General features: G+C 42.7%; 1 protein-coding gene across 3 annotated transcripts in view; it reads left to right on the top strand.

The window, feature by feature from the left end:
• slc37a1 (solute carrier family 37 member 1) overlaps positions 1-21,003 on the top strand; it is a 92,206-nt gene that overhangs the window by 20,078 nt on the left and 51,125 nt on the right. For all 3 annotated transcript variants that reach the window (XM_043701430.1, XM_043701432.1, XM_043701431.1), the window contains exons 4-8: positions 3,121-3,199; positions 7,240-7,375; positions 7,950-8,026; positions 8,125-8,291; positions 12,298-12,335. In XM_043701430.1, coding sequence (XP_043557365.1) covers positions 3,121-3,199; positions 7,240-7,375; positions 7,950-8,026; positions 8,125-8,291; positions 12,298-12,335 — 497 coding nt within the window. The remainder of the gene's footprint in view (positions 1-3,120; positions 3,200-7,239; positions 7,376-7,949; positions 8,027-8,124; positions 8,292-12,297; positions 12,336-21,003) is intronic.

Genomic DNA, 21,003 nt, shown 5'->3' with positions numbered 1-21,003 from the left:
TTTCACGCAGAGGGTGGTACGTGTATGGAATGAGTTACCAGAGGAAGTGGTGGAGGCTGGTACAATTGTAACATTTAAGAGGCATTTGGATGGGTATATGAATAGGAAGGGTTTGGAGGGATATGTGCTGGGTGCTGGCAGGTGGGACTAGATTGGGTTGGGATATCTGGTCAGCATGGACGGGTTGGACCGAAGGGTCTGTTTCCATGCTGTACATCTCTATGACTCTGTGACTCTATGCTCTCGGTGATGGTGCTGTGGAGTATTGGAGTTTATAAGATTTCAGGAGGGAACAGCACAGAATCACTGGGACACTGCCTGCTACGAGGAAATATAAACAAAGTAGAACTTAACTTTTTCTTAAAAACTGTGCAGATCACAGAAATAACACAATTTGTTATTTCGCCAGAAAGGTAGAAACAAATTGTTCTCAGGAATTAAGAGGTATAAAGCAAGGGGCCACAGATTCATGATTAAAGAGATTTAGAAAAAAGCACAGGAGAAATTCTTCGTACAGTTAGTGTGTAGAATTTGCATCAAAGATGTATTTTGTATTCATTCATGGGATGTGGTTCTCGAAAAGACAATAGTAAACCAGATGGGTTTTCGCAATCGATGGTAGCAATGGTCACTATCAGGCAAGCATTTTATTCCAGAAATTTTTTTTATTGAATTTAACTTTCACTGCCGGCCGTGGAGGGATTTATAACTGGTTCCTCAGGGCATTAGCCTAAGATTCTGAATTACTACTCCACCCTATCAATCTACCACCAACTCCCCTTCACCTGAGTGAGAACCTGGAGAATAGATTGACTATTGTTGGTTTTTGGCATCACTTTTTAAATGGGTCTTATTTGGTTTTTTAGTTTATTTATTAATTTGTGGAATGTAGGTGTGACTGCTGGGCCCAGCATTTATTGCCCATCCCTAGTTGACCTTTGGGAAGGTGGGGGTGAGCTGCCTTCTTGAACTCCTGCAGCCCACCTGCAGTGGGTTGACTCTCAACACCATTAGGGAAGGAGTTCATTTGTAAAGCTGTGACCAGCGGAATGTCAAAAAGCTCACTGTTGGCGTCTCAATTATTTTCAGTTTATAGAATAATAGAACAGTAATTTATTGTCACTTGTATCTTTAAAGTGTTCAAGTCACCATACTCCAGCGCCTATGACAGTTAAAACGGTTTCACAGCACTCCAGAGGTGGGGGCCAATTTATATCAATGGAATGGTGCAAAGGCCAAAGGAATGATTGCTAAATTAGTTGATGACACTAAGCCAGTTGAGAATGTAAATTAGAAACTACAGAAATGATACAGCACAGAAGGGGGCCATTCAGCCTATCTCATCCATGTGACCCAAGGACACCCAGGTGCCCTTGCTAACCCACCTTCCAGCACACCACCCACAGTCCTGCAACTTAAGGTGCCGACCCAGGAATTTTTACGAGAGTTTCGGTGTCTGCATCCAGCACCAACTCAGGCCACGAATTCCAGACACTCACCACCCTCTGTGTAAAAAAGGGTTTTCCTCATGTCCCCTTTAATCCTTCTATTACTTAGCTTGAATCTGTGACCCCAGGTTTTGGAAACAAAAGTAAATGCTGATTATTTATTGGAGCAGAGTTCTTGCATGCTCCTCATGTAAGATAATAATCGATCCACAAAACACAACTTTCAACATAAGCAAAATCTCATGATACTGAACCACGAGAAAAGACCACAAATCTTTAAGCGATATTTCTCAAACAGAAATATTCCCTGATGGAATGTTGGTTTCAATGGTTTTGACTGTCAAACATATTTGCCATCGTTGCTGTTTTACTGGTAGTACCAGGAAGGTGGTAAATAGCTATGGGAAGTGATGTCACTCACTACTGGTGTGAAGTTGGCAGCTGGTTGACTGGCTGACCTCTTGCCTAAAGAAGTTTGGGAGAATCGAGTCAAAGAGCTGTACAGCATGGAAACAGACCCTTCAGTCCAACTCATCCATGCTGACCAGATATCCTTGAGGAATCTAGTCCCATTTGCCAGCATTTGGCCCATATCCCTCTAAACTCTTCCTGTTCATATTTCCATCCAGATACCTTTTAAATGTTCCAGCCTCCACCACTTCATCTGGTAGCTCATTCCTTACACCCTCTGCGTGAGAAAGTTGCCCCTTGGGTCCCTTTTAAATCTTTCCCCTCAACGTAAACCTATGCTCCCAACCCAGGGAAAAGACTTTGCCTATTTATCCTATCCATGTCCCTCACACTTTTATAAACCTCTATAAGATCACCCCTCAACCTCTGACTCTCCAGGGAAAATAGCCCCAGTCTATTCAGCCTTTCCCTAATGCTCAAACTCTCCAACCCTGACAATATCCTTGTATATAATTTCCAAAATCTTTCAAGTCTCACCACATTCTTGCTATAGCAGGGCGATCAGAACTGCATACAGCATTCCAAAAGTGGCCTAATCAATGTCCTGTACAGCCACAATATGACCTCCCAACTCCTATACTCAATACTCTGACCAATAAAGGAAAGCATACCAAACGCCTTCTTCACTATCCTATCTACCTGCAACTCTACTTTCAAGGAGCTATGAACCTGCACTCCAAGGTCTCTTTGTTCAGCAGCACTCCCCAGGACCTTAAAATTAAGTCCTGCCAAGATTTGCCTTTCAAGAAGATGCAACTCCTCACACTTATGTGAATTAAATTCCTCGGCCCATTGGCCCATCTGATCAAAATCCCTTTGTACTTTGAGGTAATCTTCTTCGCTGTCCACTACACTTCCAATTTTGGTGCCATCTGCAAACTTACTAACTATACCTCCTATGTTCATATCCAAATCATTTATATAAATTACAAAAAGCAGTGGACCCAGCACCAATCCTGAAAAACAGTCTGAAAAACAACCCTCCAAGACCACCCTCTGTATCCAAATGGCAAGTTCTCCCTGTATTCCATGTAAGTTAACCTTGCTAACCAGTCTCCCCTGGGGAACCTTGTCGAACACATTAGTGAAGTCCATATCGATGAATGGCACAATTTCTTATTTAAAACTTTGCCAAGTTATTCTGTTGATTTTATTGTTCCTGGTTTGAATTTCAATTGTTGTATCTGTTGATAAACTGTAGATAAAAGTAACTACAAGCAGCTATTGGGAGCCCTGGATTACTCATTTCTGTGTGCGTATGCTGTTGGAATGTATGTCAGGTAAGAGCTTTAGAATCCTTTACACAGTAGTGAATAAGACGCGATAAAGCAGAAATTGCATGTTTAACATTGAGAATATTGCCACTGTTTGCCAGCAGCAGTTTCCCTTTTTTTGGACAAGTAGTGCAGGACATGAATGCACCGCCTGACAACGTAGTGGAGCCAAGTTCAATGGAAGCTGTCACTTGGGGTTGGATAATTATCTGAAAATTTTTAAAAAGTGCAGGGCTATGAGGAAAAGCATTGGAGTGGGCCAAGGTGACGTGACTTCATTCTGAAGCAAGATGGTGGAATGGCAAACCAGATGCTAATCTTGACTAATACTAGAATTATTCACAGAATGCAACATTACATGTATTGCCCCACTCCCTAACTAAGTGTTTCAGAAATCTCTCTTCATCTCCTTTTAATAACAAATTAACTGAGAGACTTGCACTGGAATCAAATACTGAATTTTAAAAGACACTTAGACTTGAATTCTAGTGTCACTATGTGTGTTCAATGTAGGAATAATTTTGTGGTGCAGGTAGTGCCCCTACCTCTGGATTAGAAGATCAAACTCCAAATTCCACCCACCAGGCTTTGATGGTCCTGGAGCACATCCAAACTTTAATTAAACCTAAAATACAGAAGCTCCGTATGCAATCAGGGCAGTTCACCTGTGTATCCTTGACCTGGTGAACAGCATGAACAGGCGAGTTGCTGTTGCACACCATTGATATGAAGCAAATGGGTTCCTCCTGTATTGTTCCTTTCTATGATTCTACATTGGGTTCTCAATGTCTGCAGTGGTCTATTCCAAAACCTTCCAGGAAGCCAGGCAGCGAAGGATGGATCTGGAACCCATCTTCTCACATTTGTAGAAGTTCCTCCCCTCCTCCATGTCAGTCTCCACCTGCAGCCAATGCCGCCCCCCCCCCCCACCGCGTCAGTCTCCATCTGGAGGCGATGCCCTCTGTGCTAGTCTTCCATGCAGCAAATTCCAAACACCCACCACCCTCTGTGTGAAAGCATTTTCCTCATGTGTGCTCTAATCCTTCTGCCACTTCGATTGAATCTGTGATCCTGGTTTTTGAACTCTCTGCCAAGGGAAACAGTTACTCCGGTCTACTCTATTTCTACCCCTCGCAATGTTGTATCCCTCAATCATGTCACCCCTCAGCTTCCTCTGTTCCAAGGTAAACAACTCCAACCTCTCCATTCTCTCCCTGTAGCTACAATTCTCCAGCCCTGGCAACATTCCAGTAAATCTCCAGAGTAATTCCATCCTTCCTATAATGTGGTGACCAGACCCACACACAATACTCCAGTTGTGGCCTCCCTAGTGTCTTATACAGTGTCATCTTTATATCCCTACTTCTGTATTCTGTATCTCTGCCAATGAAGGAGAGCATTCTATTTACCTTCTTTATAACATTATCTACCTGGACGGCTACCTTTAGGGGAGCTGTACACTTGCACACCAAGATCTCTCACTTCATCTATCCTTCAGAATATTCTTGTTTATTGTGTTTCCCTTTTACTCTTTACCTCACAGTTATCAGAGTTTATCTCATTTTGTAGCACCTCCCATTGGTTTAGCACTGAGTTATCCATTAGCAATCCTGTCCCATTCATCTCAGCCAAATCACTTCTTAGTTTAGGAAAATTCCACCCCCACCCCCCTCCCCCGCCACAAGTGTAAAATCTTTCCTCCTGATTTAGCTCTGTCCTTTTCCATAATAATATTAAACCTAACTGAATTGTGGTGGCTATCCCTGATATGGTCACTCTTAGATTAGATTAGATTAGATTAGATTCCCTACAGTGTGGAAACAGGCCCTTCCGCCCAACAAGTCCACACCGACCCTCCAAAGAGCAACCCACCCAAACCTGTTTTCCCTCTAACTAATGCACCTAACACTATGGGCAATTTAGCATGGCCAATTCACCTGACCTACACATCTTTGGACTGTGGGAGGAAACCGGAGCACCCGGAGGAAACACTCGCAGACTCAGGGAGAATGTGCAAACTCCACACAGACAGTCGCCCGAGTCTGGAATCGAACCGGGGACCCTGGTGCTGTGAGGCAGCAGTGCACATTGTCATTTTCGCCACTTGTCTATCTTCATGCCTCCGAACTAAATCAAAGTTGCATCTCATCTCTTTGGGGCTTGTTGTATATTGTTTTAAAAACATTTCCTGGGCGTAGTATATGAATGTTTCACCCTCAGTGCCCCTTATATTGTTTGTAACCCAGTTAATATTGGGGATAGTTGAAGCCTCCTGTTATTATTGCCCTCTTACTCCTACAGGCAGCAATGTGTCCATATGTGTGTTCCTCTATCTCCCTCTCATTATTTGGGGGACTGTAGTAGACAACTAGGAGAAAGTGAGGACTGCAGATGCCGGAGATCAGAGTCAAAAAGAGTGGTGCTGGAAAAGCACGGCTGGTCAGGTAGCATCCGAGGAACAGGAGAGTTGAAATTTCGGGCATAAGCTCTTCATCAGGAATGGGGGGGGGGCAAGGGGGCTGAGAGATAAATAGGAGGGGGTTGGACTGGGGAGAAAGGTAGCTGGGAAGGCGATAGGTAAATGAAGGTTGGGGATGATGGTGATAGATTGGAGTGGATAGGTAGGAAGGAAGATGAACAGGTAGAACAGTTCAAGAAGGCGATGCCGAGTAGAAGGGTTGGATCTGGGATAAGGTGAGGAGAGGGGGGGATGAGGAATCTGGTGAAATCCACATTGATGCCTCACCTTCATCTACCCATCGCCTTCCAAGCTACCTTCCTCCCAAGCCCCACCCCCCCTTATTTATCTCCCAGCTGCCTTGGGCCCCAACCCCACATTCCTAATGAAGAGCTTATGCCCGAAACATTGATTCTCCTGCTCCTCAGATGTAGCCTGACCTGCTGTGCTTTTCCAGTGCCACACCTTTTGACTTTGGGCCTGTAGTATACTCCTAGTAGTCTGACTGTCCCTTTTTTATTTCTGAGCTCAACCTTTAAAGCCTGATTTATTAACCTGCTTTGTATATCATCCCCTCTCACAACTGTAATTGATCCTTTAACCCTCCCCTCCTTTTTTATCACCCACTTTACCCTGCCTGGAACTCTCTATCCTGCGATATTGAGCTGCCAGTTTTGTCCCTCCCTTAACCAAGATTCTGTTATAGAGATGACATCAAGCTGCCACGTGTCTGTCTGTGCCCTTAGTCTATCTGCCTTGTCTGTAATATTCCTTGTCTGTAATATTCCTTGTCTAGAAGTTTAAACAGCTCAACCCCGTCAATTTCCTTTTGCAGGACACTTTTTAACCCCCACTTCTTTTATCTTTCCAAGTCGCTAACTATTGTACATCAGTAACTAATGTGTGTCTCCTGTTTCCTGATCTGAATCTTACCCATCTAAGCCCACACTTTGGTTCCCATCCCCCGTAATACTCATTTAAAATGTCACCAACGGAACTAGCAAAATTGTTAATCTTGTGTACCATCAGAAGGTAATCAATTTAGAAGAGATATATGAGCCATTATTTTAAACCTGAGATCATTTGAGAATGAAAATCAGGCAGTTCTTCACAAATTGATCACTGCTCAGCATTGAACCCAATGTGGATGGGGTGAAACACTGAAATTATAGTGATGTTGCAGCAATAGGATCTTCTGGTTATAATCTAAGGAATCGCGTATTATATATGATTGCACATTTTCTTGTGATAAAGATACTGTTCAGTCTCTACAAACAGACATCTTTTCAGTTACTAATTTCCTACTATGATTTGAAACTGTGGCCCCTTGTCCTGTACTTACAATTTACTTGAAAATAATATTCCTAGCAACTGTTGGTTTATTCTGCTGTAATACTGCTGTGCATAAATTGGCTGCATTGTTTCCAATGTAGAAGCTCATTGTGTGAAGGCACTGTGTCATTTCTGAGAGGTGAGGTGAAGAGCTTTATGGATTTCATATCAATCTTCAGGTTGCAATATCTTCCCATTTGCTCCAATTCCTTTCTCTGTCTCAGATCCAAATGACAGTTGTTTTCTTTCATGGCAGTGGTATAATAGGAGAACGTTTATCTATTCGATTGTACCTCACTTTTGGGATGTTGAGCAGTGGTGTATTCACTGCATTATTTGGTCTGGGATACTTCTACAATATCCACAATTTACAGTACTACATACTTATTCAGGTGAGTAAACATTTCTTCATATCCTTTCAAAAGAAAGTGTTATGTGAAAGCAGCATATTTTTAGGGTAAGCAACTGCAGGATCTATTGTTTGTTGAGTATTTCAGTCAGGGACAGAAATTATAGGCCGTGGTGCAGCCCCTGGGCCTGACCTAACCTGAGCACAGCTGCCCCATCTCACTTTCCCTCCCCCTTCCCTTTTTTGCTCTCTGTTTTATCTCCCCCCACATCCTTCTTGTTCTCCTTCTCTCTCTCTCTCTCTCTCTCTCTCTCTCATTCTGTCCCTCTCATTTGTTCTCTTACTCTCGTTCCCTCTCTCTCATTCCCTGCCCCACCCTTTTTGTTAAATTTGACCCGTGGGTGTTATTTAAAGCAGCACTGGGTGAGAATTGTCACTGATGATTTTAAGTGTTAAATGTCACAGGAATATGTTTTTTGATCAGAAATTTTGTCAGCCTAGATTACAACACTGAGCACAGTCCTGCCCTGTGTTCTCTGTCTAACCGAGTGCAAGACACAGTAATGAATCACAAGCATTGATGTTAATGAAACTCTCGGGTTTATTTGATCTTTTAGATTGCTAACGGTTTTGTGCAAACCACTGGCTGGCCCAGCGTTGTGACCTGTATCGGAAACTGGTTTGGTAAAGGAAAGTAAGTAGATGATGGTGCATTTCAGAATGATCTTTCTCTGTTTTGTTTTGCTTGAGCTTTAAGCTGGTCTAATATACTTGCTGTGTCTCTTCCGACAGGAGAGGCCTGATCATGGGCATCTGGAATTCTCACACCTCTGTGGGGAACATCCTAGGCTCCCTGATAGCTGGCTACTGGGTGTCCAGCTGTTGGGGAATGTCCTTTGTGGTGCCAGGCATCATTGTTGCTTTGATGGGAGTAGTTTGTTTTCTGTTCCTAATTGAACGTAAGTATGTCAAAAACTGTACAAGTTTAACATGATCATCAGTTTAAAGAATTCTATCAATAGCAGCTAAGGCCTGGTTGCAGTAACTGGTCCCCTCCCCTGGAATGCCATGTAAATGTTTTAATTGTTATAGCCGCCAGAGTATGACGACTTAAACAGTTTTCTCTGCATTTTTTGTAAAAATACAAGTGACAGTAACTTACTATTCTTTTCTATTCTATTCTAATTCATATGCAATCAACAGATTTCTGGCAAAGTTTTATCTTAGTGATTTTGAAATTTTAAAATGTCCTTCACCAGTGGTGGGACTGTGGGGCAGTGGGCGGTGGGGGACTGTGGGACTGTGGGTTGGTGGGACTGTGGGCAGTGGGGAAGTGTAGAGCTGTCCTTCACCCACTGTGGGGCTGTGCTGAATACATCATATCATTTTGATACAGTGAGAGCACACCAAATAAGGACACCACATTTCTTTCCTGAAAAGAAATGAGTAAATCAATTGCATTTTCACGCTCCTTAGTTGGATATGTGACTCCAGTCCCACAGCATTGTGTTGACTTTGATTTTCCCTCTGGGAATTAGAGAATGGGCAATAAATATTGGCACAGGCAGCAATGCCTTCATCCCATAAATAAACTAAAAAATGTACTTTGGGTGTGTTCCAACCAAGGGTTTGTATAATTCAAACAGTCCTTCCACTCCATTGTATTGTGCTCCCGTAGGTATGAACACTGAAATCTATTAGCCTTTCTGATTGTTCACTGTATTTGTTAATAACATTTTAATGAACTACATATGGACAGTAGGTTTTCAAGTCAAATCACATGAGAACCCCCGAGAATCTTGAGTCGAAAGAGTCTTCTGATCTGCACAGTGGCAACCAGGCAATATCAGAGCTGACAGTGGATAAAATGAGTGAGATACCATTCCAGCATATGGAAAACATAGAAACACACAAGAGTTACAGCGCAGAGGAGATCACTTGGCCCATCATCTCTGTACCAGCTCTTCAAATGAACATCATTACCTACTTTCAATCTCCTGCCTTTTCCTCTCCTCTTGCATGTTATTTCTATTCAAATAACCATCCAATACCCTCATGAATATCTCAATTGAACCTGCCTCCACCGTATTGCCATTCCCTAACTACTCACTGTGTGTGAAAGGTATTTTTCTCATTATCCCCTTTGCCTCTTATGCATATCACTGTAAACCTATTCCCTCTTTTCCTGTTCCTTTACAAACAGGAACAGCTTCTCCCTATCTACCCTATCCAGCCCGTTTATGATCTTGGAAACCTCACTCAACCTTCTTCTCTTCACCAAGAAAGTTAAAAATCACACAACACCAGGTTATAGTCCAGCAGGTTTATTTGAAAGTGCTACCTTAACAGTCCCATGTTGTTCAATCTATCTTCATCACTGAAGTTTCTCATCCCTGGAACCATTCTTGTGAATCACTTCTGCACTCTCTCCAATCCATTCATATCTTTGCTGTAATGTGGCATCCACAACATAAGCAACACTCAGCTGAGGCTTAACAAGGGTCTTGTACAATTTCAGCATCACCTCCCTGCTCTTGTACTGTACGACCCTGTGATAAAGCAGAGGTCACTGTGTGCTTTGTGACATGTATTTGGAAAGGTAAGGATTGATTAGGGATATGCAACAGCTTTGTGCGTGGGAAATCGTGTTTCACTAATTTGATTGAATTTTGTGAAGTAGTAACAAAGAGGATTGATGAAGGCAGAACAGTGTGCCTGATCTAAATGGACTTCAGTAAGGCGTTCGACAAGACTTCTCATGGGAGACTGATTAGCAAGGTTAGATCACATGGAATACAGGGAGAACTAGCCACTTGGATACAGAACTGGCTTGAAGGTAGAAGACAGAGGGTGGTGGTGGAGGATTGTTTTTCAGACTGGAGGCCTGTGACCAGTGGAGTACCACAAGGATCAGTGCTGGGTCCACTGCTTTGCATCATTTATATAAGTTTACCTAACTGTCCAGAGGACAGTTAAGAGTCAACCACATTGCTGTTGGTCTGGAGTCACAAATAGGCCAGATCAGGTAAGGATGGGCAGGAGGCTGGAAGAACACAGCAAGCCAGGCATCATCAGGAGATGGAGAAGTCAACGTTTCAGGGGTAACCCTTCTTCAGGACACCCGAAATGTCCATTTCTCCACTTCCTGATGCTGCCTGGCTTGCTGTGTTCTTCCAGCCTCCTGCATGTCTGCTTTGGATTCCAGCATTTGCAGTTCTTTTGTCTCATACCAGGTAATGATGGCAGATTTCCTTTCCAAAAGGATATTAGTCTCTTCTATTCAAGCCAGTTCATAGATTATTCTGTACTAGCTTCCAATGCTGACAGAAACTCAACTGTCCATCTCCTAATGCATTAACTTAGCTTTTTTCATTTTATGTTGATTTGGATGTGAACATAGGTATAGTTAATAAATTTGCAAGTGACACCAAAATTGGAGGTGTAGTGGACAGTGAAGAAGGTTACCTAAGAGTACAATGGAATGTTGTTCAGATGGGCCAATGGGCTGAGGAGTGGCAGATGGAGTTTAATTTAGATAAATGTGAGGTGCTGCATTTTGGAAAGGTACTGGGGAGTGTTGCTGAACAGAGAGACCTTGGAGTGCAGGTTCGTAGTTCTGTTAAAGTGGGGTCACAGGTAGACAGGACATTTGGTATGCTTGTCTTTATTGGACAGTACATTGAGTATAGGGGTTGAGAGGTCATGTAGCAGCTGTACAGGACATTGGTTAGGCCACTGTTTGAATACTGCATGCAATTCTGGTCTCACTGCTATAGAAAGGATGTTATGAAATTGAAAGGGTTCAGAAAAGATTTACAAGGATGTTGCCAGGGTTGCACAATTTGAGCTATAGGAAGATGCTGAATAGACTGGGGCTGTTTTCCCTGGAGCATCAGAGGCTGAGGAGTGACCTTATAGAGGTTTATAAAATCATGAGGGGCATGGATAAGGTAAAATATACAAGGTATTTTCTCCAGGGTGGGGTGAGTCCAAAACTAGAGGGCTAGAGGTGAGAGGGGAAAGGTTTAAAAGGGACCTGAGGGGCAACTTTTTCACACAGAGGGTGGTGCATGTATGGAATGAGCTGCCAGAGGAAGTGGTGGAGGCTGGTACAATTGCAACATTGAAAAGGCACCTGGATGGGTATATGAATAGGAAGGGTTTGGAGGGATATGGGCCAAATGCTGGCAAATGACACTAGATTAATTTAGGATATCCGGTCGGCATGGATGAGTTGGACCAAAGGATCTGTTTCCGTTCTGTATGTCTCTATGACTCTATAACTGCTCTCTCCAACTGTCCTGCTACCTTCAATGACCTGTGCACATATACAAGTAGGTCTCTCAGCCCTCCCTACACCATCCCCAATCAAACACTTACACAACATGCACAGCCTGGTATTAGATAGAGTAAAACTCCCTCCACACTATCTCCCAGCACATTCGCAGGACAGGGACAGCGCCAGGTTAAATAAAGTAAAGCTCTCTCTACACTGTCCCCATCAAACACTCCCAGGACAGGGACAGCATTAAGGATTTGTTTTACAACATGCCCATGTTCCTCCTTGTAACTAAATTGAGACTGACACAAATAGACAAGGACAGTGCAGTCTTTTTGGTTTGAGCAGGAATCCGGGCTAAGTGGAAGTCAGACTCAACCACTGCTTGCTCAGTCTACTCTTACTGGTGTTTTAACGTATTTCACCATTTACTCATGGGATGTGGGCATCTCTGGTGACACCATCATGTATTGCCTATCAGGCAGTTAAGAGCCAACTCAATTGCTGTTGGTCTGGAGTTACATATAGGCCAGACCAGGTGAGGATGACAGATTTCCTTCCCTAAAGGACATTAGTCTCTTACATCTTAACCAGTACGTAGATTATTCTGCACTAGCTTCCAATGCTGACAGACACTCACGAGTCCATCTCCTAATGCATTAACTTAGCATTTCTCATTTCTTTAGATCCACAAGATGTTAAATGCACTCTATCCCGAGCCCGGGTAAGTAGTTGTTGTAAATTGAATCTTTGGATAAAGACTTCTGTAAACTGCGAAGCATATTTATTTTAGTGAATTAATGTAAAGGTTGGTTGCTTATGCCCAGGATATTAAATAGAAATCCCATTCATACAGGAGAGGATATAACTTTCCCAAATGTCATTGGAAGTGCTACACATAGCAGTTAGACCTTCTCTCACCTCAGTAAAAATGGAGCATAATAATGAGGTGAAAATGTTTAAATGTTGAATTCTGCATTGGCTGAATTCTCCCATTCTAATCTCACTTCCCAGCACCCAGTCTCACACCTTGCAGGTTACAGTGTTTCAGGGACAGATCCAGGTTCCTTCTAAATGAGTTGAAAGCTTACACCTCACCCACCAACTGGACAGTTCCTGATGGACTTTGTTTCAGTAAGGAGTTTAATAAGGTTCCGCATGGTAGGCTATTGCACAAAATCGTAGACATGGGATTGAGGGTGATTTAGCAATTTAGATCAGAAATTTGCTAACTGAAAGAAGACCGAGGGTGGTGGTTGATGGGAAATGTTCATGCTGGAGTTCAGTTACCAGTGGTGTCCCACAAGGATCTGTTACTGGGGCCTCTGCTGTTTGTCCTTTTTATAAATGACCTAGGTGAGAGTGTAGAAGGCTGCGTTAGTAAATTTATTGATGACACGGTGGAGCTGTGGATAGTGCTGAAGGATATTGCAGGTTACAGAGGGACATAGACAAGCTGCAGAGCCGGGCTGAGAGGTGGCAAATAGAATTTATAACATAGAACAATGCACAGAACAGACCCTTCAGCCCTCGATGTTGCCCCGACCTGTAAACTAATCTAAGCCCATCCCCCTACACTATCCCATCATCATCCATGTGCTTATCCAAGGACTGTTTAAATCTCCCTAATGTGGCTGAGTTAACTACATTGGCAGGCAGGGCATTCCACACCCTTACCACTCTCTGAGTAAAGAACCTGCCTCGGGCATCTGTTTTAAACTATCACCCCTCAATTTGTAGTTATGCCCCCTCGTACAAGCCAACGCCATCATCCTAGGAAAAAGACTCTCATTGTCTACCCTATCTAATCCTCTACCTTGTTCTTTCCAATGAGAACAGACCCAAGTCTCTCAGCCTTTCCTCATAAGACCTTCCCTCCAGACCAGGCAACATCCTGGTAAATGTCCTCTGCACCTTTTCCAATGCTTCCACATCCTTCCTGTAATGGGGCGACCAGAACTGTACACAGTATTCCAAGTGCGGCCGCACCAGCGTTTTGTACAGCTGCAGCATGACATCTTGGCTCCAGAACTCAATCCCTCTACCAATAAAACCTAACACACCGTATGCCTTCTTAACAGCGCTATCAACCTGGGTGGCAACTTTCAGGGATCTATGTACCTGGACACAACAATCCCTCTGCACATCCACACTACCAAGAATCTTTCCATTGACCCAGTACTCTGCCTTCCTGTTATTCTTCCCAAAGTGAATCACCTCACATTTGCTGCCTCTAAGCCCAATTCTGCAGTTTAAACAAGTCCCCCCGCAACCTGTAACATTCTTCCACACTATCCACCACTCCACCGACTTCAGTGTCATCTGCAAACTAATTAACCCATCTATCTATGTCTATGTCCAAGTCATTTATAAAAATGACAAACAGCAGTGGTGCCAAAACAGATCATTGTGGCACACCACTAGTAATCGGACTCCAGGCTGAATATTTAGATCTATGAAAGTTGCCACCTAGGTTGATAGGGTTGTTAAGAAGGCGTACGTTGTGTTAGCTTTTATTGGTAGAGGGTTGAGTTTCGGAGCCACAGTCATGCTGCAGCTGTACAACTCTGGTGCGGCTGCATTTGAAGTATTGCGTCCAGTTCTGGTCACCACATTATAGGAAGGATGTGGAAGCTTTGGAAAGGGTGCAGAGGAGTTTTACTGGGATGTTGCCCGGTATGGAGGGAAGTTGTCATGAGGAAAGGCTGAGGGACTTGAGGCTGTTTTCGTTGGAGAGAAGAAGGTTGAGAGGTGACTTAATTGAGACATATAAGAGGGTTAGAAAGCCTTTTTCCTCAGATGGCAAAGGCTAACATGAGGGACATAGCTTTAAATTGAGGGGTAAAAGCTATAGGGCAAATGTCAGAGGTAGTTTCTTTACTCAGAGAGTATTAGGTGTGTGGAACACACTGCCTGCAACAGTAGTAGACTCGCCAACTTTAAGGGCATTTAAATGGATGAAAATGAATAGTGTAGGACAGATGGGCTTCAGATTGGTTCCACAGGTCAGCGCAACATTGAGGGCCAAAGGGCCTGTACTGCACTGGAATGTTCTGTGTGCTATGTTCTATCATAGGGTCATAAAAGAAGTGATTACTGAGATCATGGATGCATTGGTTTTTATTTTCCAAAATTCCCAAGGTTCTGGAACGATCCCTGCGGATTGAGCAATACCAGTAGAAAATGGAACTCTACTGTTTCAGAATGGAAGGAGTTAGAAAGCTGCAAGCACTAGGCTGATCAGTTGAACATCTTAGATAAAATGAACTAGCACTCAAGGATGCATGAACTCTAGACCCTGCATAATTCATAACAGACCTCAAAATGTGACTCATATCCTTCGACCAACAAGCGGGCTACCCATTGAGTTCATAACATCAGGGACAACATGTTAGCATGATTCGAAGATTAGCTCACTAAAGGGAAAATGGGCCATTTTTGGCTTGACAGTCAAAATGACTGGTGTGCCAAAGGATCAACTATTTACGACTTATACTAATGATTTGGATAAGAGGACTGAACTTATAGTTGGTACATTTGCTGACAACATAATGTTTGGTTGGTAAAGTAATATGTGAAGGAGGCTTAAGTCTGTAAAAGAATATAGATCAGGAGAATACGTTGGCAAAAATTTAACAGATGGTGTATAATGTGGGAAACGTGAGCATAGCAGTTTTGGTAGGAAGACTAACAAAGCAGGACATTATTTAAACTGGTGAGAAATTCAAAGTTCTGAGGTATAGAGCAATCTGTGTATCTTGGAATGTGAATCTCAAAAAGTTGGAATGCTGGTGCAGCAAATCATTTGAAGGCAAATGGATGTGTTATTTTTGAAGAGAGCAGTTGTTTTAAATGCTTAAGGATCTCATTGTGGAGTAGAATTATCCCAACCTCTGGGCCAGAAAATCTAGGTTCAAGATCCATCTGCTTGAAGGTGTGCTATAAAGTATATGACCAGTTTGTAGAAAGAGGAATGGAACATAACAGTCAGGATGCTTTATTAAATTTGTATGGAACATTGGGAAGGCCTCATACAGAGTACAATTTTGATTTCTTTGTTTAAGAAAGGATCTAATTGCATTAAAAGTAACAAAGAATGTTCACTTGATTGATTGATTGCTTGATTGAGTGGATGAGAAGGTTATCTCTTGAGGAAGAACTGAGTCTGTATTAATTGCAGTTTAATAGAATAAGAGGTGATCTTAATGAAGCATATCTGATCCTGAGGGGATTTGACAGAATGGACATTGATAGAATGTGGGAGAGACTGGAGAGAATTAAGAGACACAGTTTAAAAATCAGGCATCTCCCATTTAAGATGGAGATAAGAAGAACTATTTTCTTAGGATTGCAGGTCTTTGGAACTCTCTTCCTAGAGAGAAGTGGAGGTGGCTCTTTGAATATTTTAAGAGTGACGTAGATCATTTCTTGACTAGCAAGGGTGTTTAAGTTTATTGGGGTAGATGAGAATGTGGAGTCAAGGCCCACATCTGATCAACCAGGACCGTGTTACTAGTCCTGCTCCTAGTTCACATGTTTGTACATATATAGGTTGCTATGGTCACCATTACTGAGACTCGCTTTATATTCCAGGTTCATTTGTTGAATTTAAATTCCACATGGATGGGTAAGAAATCAAGGGTTATGGGGAAATGCAGCAATGTGGGGCTGAGGATTATCAGATCAGCCATTGAATGTTAGAGCGGGCTCACTGGGTTGAGTAGCCTGTTTCTCTTCCTTTGTTTTATAACTTGTATCCCAAAGCATTATCCTGGGCCTCTGGATTGGTAATTCACTGACATTACTTATTATGCCACCATCTCCCTGTACCAATTAGTGCAACCTACAATTGGTTTCACATCACCTTGATCTCCTAACTCCTAAGAATGAAGTGCTGTGATTCTCTGAAATTGTTGTAACTTATATCATCATATATAAAACAGGTACAAAATGACAGTAAAGAGCATTTGGTCCCTCAAACCCCAATCCCACCCACTGCCTCATTAACCAAGAGGGCTGCACAATCCCCAGGAAGGAGCAAAGACTGAATTTTTCTTAAATTCCAAAGTGATCAGATAAGGTCCAGGGAACCACACTAACTGGGTGACTCAACTCAAATGTGAACCACAACATCGATATGCAAATATTCCAGATTCTCTCAGCACATTGTGCAGCAAATATGACCTCATTATTATAACGACACAGGGTAAACCCCTCTGCTACTTTATACCCGACACACAGAGGAGCTCACCTCGCACCGTAATCTGTTACATTTTGAGAGGCAAAGAACTTCTCAGAAGTCACTATTTAAAGTAACAATTTTATTCTTTAAGTACAAAGGGGAACATTAGACAACTATTTACAACTCCTTTCTCTTAAACCTATCTTTTACCTCCCACTCTAGAATACTGGTCCACTAATAAAACACGATTAAAATTTACAAAAAAAAATCACATTTCAAAACCAATCAGCTTTGTCGATTCACTTTTGTAGATTTTCAAAGAACAAAGAAAACTTACAGCCCAGGACCAGGCCCTTCGGCCCTCCAAGCCTGAGCCGATCCAAATCCACTGTCTAAACCTGACTGTCAATTCCGAAGCATCTGTATCCCTCTGCTCCCCACCTACTCATGCATCTGTTCAGACGCATCTTAAATGAATCTACCGTGCCTGCCTGTACCACCTCTGCTGGCAATGTGTTCCAGACACCCACCACCCTCTGTGTGAAGTACTTGCCACGTGTATCCCCCTTAAACTTTCCACCTCTCACCTTGAAAGCATGACCTCTCGTTATTGAATCCTTCACCCTGGGAAAAAGCTTGTCTCTATCCACCCTGTCTATACCCTTCATGGTTTTGTAAACCTCAATCAGGTCCCCCCCTCAATCTCCTTTTTTCTAGTGAAAATAAACCGAACCTACTCAACCTCTCTTCATAGCTAGCTCCTTCCATACCAGGCAACATCCCCGTAAACCTTCTCTGCACCCTCTCCAAAGCGTCCACATCCTTTTGGTAATGTGGCGACCAGAACTGTACATCGCATTCTAAATGCGGCCGAATCAATGTCTGGTACAACGTTAACATGACTTGCCAGCTCTTATACTCAATACCCCATCCAACGAAGCAAGCATGCTATATGCCTTCTTGACCACTCTATCCATCTGTGCAGCAACCTTCAGGGTACAATGGACCTGAACTCCCAGATCTCTCTGCCCATCAACTTTTCCCAAGGCTCTTCCATTCGTTGTATAATTCGCTCTAGAATTAGTCTTGCCTAAATGCATCACCTCACATTTGTCTGGATTGAAATCCATCTGCCACTTTTCTAGGTTGGCTTTTCTTTGGTCTTCTGCTGCACAAATTTCCTTATGGACAGGTACTTGTTGGTTTTCTTGGCAGTTCTCTTCCTGACTGTTCAACATGTCCAGTTTTATACCCCAAAAAAACAGATCATTTCATTGATTTGATATCATCAAAACAACAAATTCAAATTTGATTGGATTTTGATCTCGGGGCATAATTTAAACTGATTGGGCAAATTTGAATTTGATTTTGTTCCATGGCAACACAGAACCAGCTATTTGTGTCAACCAAATGTTACATTTTTAAGTTGTTCAACACAATCTGTGCTTTCAGTCCTTTCCAGCTTCCTCTCTCTCTTAAAGGTACAGTGCATACCTCCACTGTAATAACATTACACATGGTAGCGTATTGTCCCAGATACCAGGAGCTTGTTTACTGAGGGCTCAGGGATAGAAAGTTCATGTAATCCCTTACATCTACACAAATGGGCTTTCTCTGGGCTATTAGGCTGAATCTAATGCCCTATTTATTAGAAATGCTTCAGTCAAGACTCCTGGAATTCCTTAATTTTGTCATAGAATCATAGAAGCTGGCCATTTGACCCATCAAGTCAAACCAGCCCTTGAAGAGCATGCCACCCAGATCCACCCCCTACCCTATAACCCTGCATTTCCCATGGCTAGTCCATCTAACCTGCATATCTTTGGATGGTGGGAAGAAACTGGAGAAGCTGGAGGAAACCCACTCAGACACCAGGAGAACGTGCAAACTCCGCACAGACAGTTGCCCAAGTGTGAAATTGAACCCAGGTCCGTTGGGCTGTGAGGCAGCAGTGCTAACCACTGAGCTACAGTGCCACCCCTGTTGGTTAAAATGCTGATGTGTTCTTGTGGTGACTGATGCCTTAGGAACATATGGTGGCTCAGTGGTTAGCACTGCTGCCTCACAGCACCAGGGCCCCAGGTTCGATTTCAGCCTTGGGCGACTGTCTGTGTGGAGTTTGCACATTCTCCCTCTGCCAGTGTGGGTTTCCTCCGGGTGCTCCAGTTTCCTCCCACAGTCCAAAGATGTGCAGGTTAGGTGAATTGGCCATGCTAAATTGCCCATAGTGTTAGGTGCATTAGTCAGAGGGAAATGGGTCTGGGTGGCTTTCTCTTCGGAGGCTCGGTGTGGACTTGTTGGGCCAAAGGGCCTGTTTATGTACTGTAGGGAATCAAATCTAATATAATATATTATGAACAGAAATAGGCCATTTCTTTCTTTGAGCCAGCTCCACCTCTGATGGACCAATCCATGCCTCAAATCAATTTCACTACCTTTCACCCAAATTCTTTGATCACTTTGCAGTCAGTTCTGCCATTTCTTCAATGCGAATTGGATATAATGCAATTGAAGAATTTAGACCATTATTTGTAGAAAGCAAACTTTCTTTACCTGTATTGGCTATAATGCAATTCCAGTCCCATTAGTTTAAATGGTGTGGCTATTGCACGATTTTCTTATAACATGGGATTGCAAGGGAATGGAACTATCGCGTTGTATCAGAACAGACTGTATCTCTCAAAAAATCTATTGATCTCAATCATGAAGATTTCAGTTGACCATCAGCATCCATAGCCTTTCCATCAATGGTGTTCCAGATATCCACAATCCTTACACAAACATACAAAGCAGGAGAAATAGAAACATAGAAAATATGAACAGGAGTGGCCACTCAGCCTTCAAACCTGATCTGCCATTCAATATGATTGTGGCTGATCTAATTGTCAACTCATGTCCACATTTCCATTTACCCCTGGTAACTTCACAGTATATTACTTAACAAAAATCTATTATTTATAAAAATTCATTCATGGGATAAGGGCTTCGCTGGGCAGATCAGCATTTATTGCTCAGAAGGTAGTTAAGAGTCAACCACATTGCTGTGCATTTGGAGTCACATATAGGTAAAGATGGTAGTCTTCTTCCCTAAAGGACATTAGTGAACCAGATGGGTTTTTCCAACAATCACCATGGCCATCATTAGACTCTTAATTCTAGATGTTTATTGAATTCACATTTCACCATCTGCCATGGCAGGATTCAAACTCACGTCTCCAGGACATTACCTGGATCAACATTTCATTGACAATACCACTAGGCCATCCCTTCCCTCTGTTTACCTCTGTCTTAAAAACACTTAAGAACTCTGCTTCCACCAGTATTTGAGGAAGAGAGTTCCAAAGAGTCAATTACTCTGAGAGAAAATATGTCAACTCTGTTTTAAATGGGTGACTCCTGATTTTTAAACAGTAAGTCCTACATCTAGATTCTCCCTAAAGAGGAAAATTCCTCACAACCTCCATTGTGTGAAGACTGTTCAGGGTTCTGTATTATGTATTTATATTTTAATATTACAAATTTGCTGTCTTCATTTAATCCTGGATGAAGGAGCTCTAATTTTAAAACTCCACTGCTTTGTTCTGAGTTCCTCCATCTGAGGAACTGGTTGCTTTATCCTACCTATCTCCCCTATTTAAATTAAGTGACCAAAATCTATGAGAAATGGGGCTTTTTAGGTTGTCCGCTTTGGTTGCAAGGAGAGAAATTGAATGAGAGAGTGTTGAGCAGCAGAGAGGATTATGAATCCAAGTTCCAAAATTGTTCGATTCTCGTTAGTCACAAAGAGTGTTCAAAAATGTTCCTGGAATGTTTGTTGTTTTCTTGAGGGAATAAGACAGTACAACGGAGTGTTTCCATTGTATAGACCCTTGCTCAGACTGTAACTGCAATATTCTGCTCGGTTTTGGGGTGTAAATTGTAGGAAGGATCAGATTGGCCTTAAATGGGGCCACAATGCAGATTCATTGGAACAGTAGCTTCAAGGTTTAAAAAAAAAGTTTCTTGTACAGTAAATAGATCAGATCTGGAACACGCTGCCTGGAAGTGTGGAAGAGACAGGTCCAATTGAGGTATTCAAGATTAGTGGGCGGCACGGTGGCACAGTGGTTAGCACTGCTGCCTCACAGCACCAGAGACCCGGGTTCAATTCCCGATTCAGGCGACTGACTGTGTGGAGTTTGCACGTTCTCCCCGTGTCTGCGTGGGTTTC

This window comes from Chiloscyllium plagiosum, chromosome 12, assembly GCF_004010195.1.
Source record: "Chiloscyllium plagiosum isolate BGI_BamShark_2017 chromosome 12, ASM401019v2, whole genome shotgun sequence".
Taxonomy (NCBI): Eukaryota; Metazoa; Chordata; class Chondrichthyes; order Orectolobiformes; family Hemiscylliidae; genus Chiloscyllium; species Chiloscyllium plagiosum.
The sequence above is the reverse complement of the archived record's forward strand: the minus strand, read 5'-3'. Positions and strand labels throughout refer to the sequence as shown.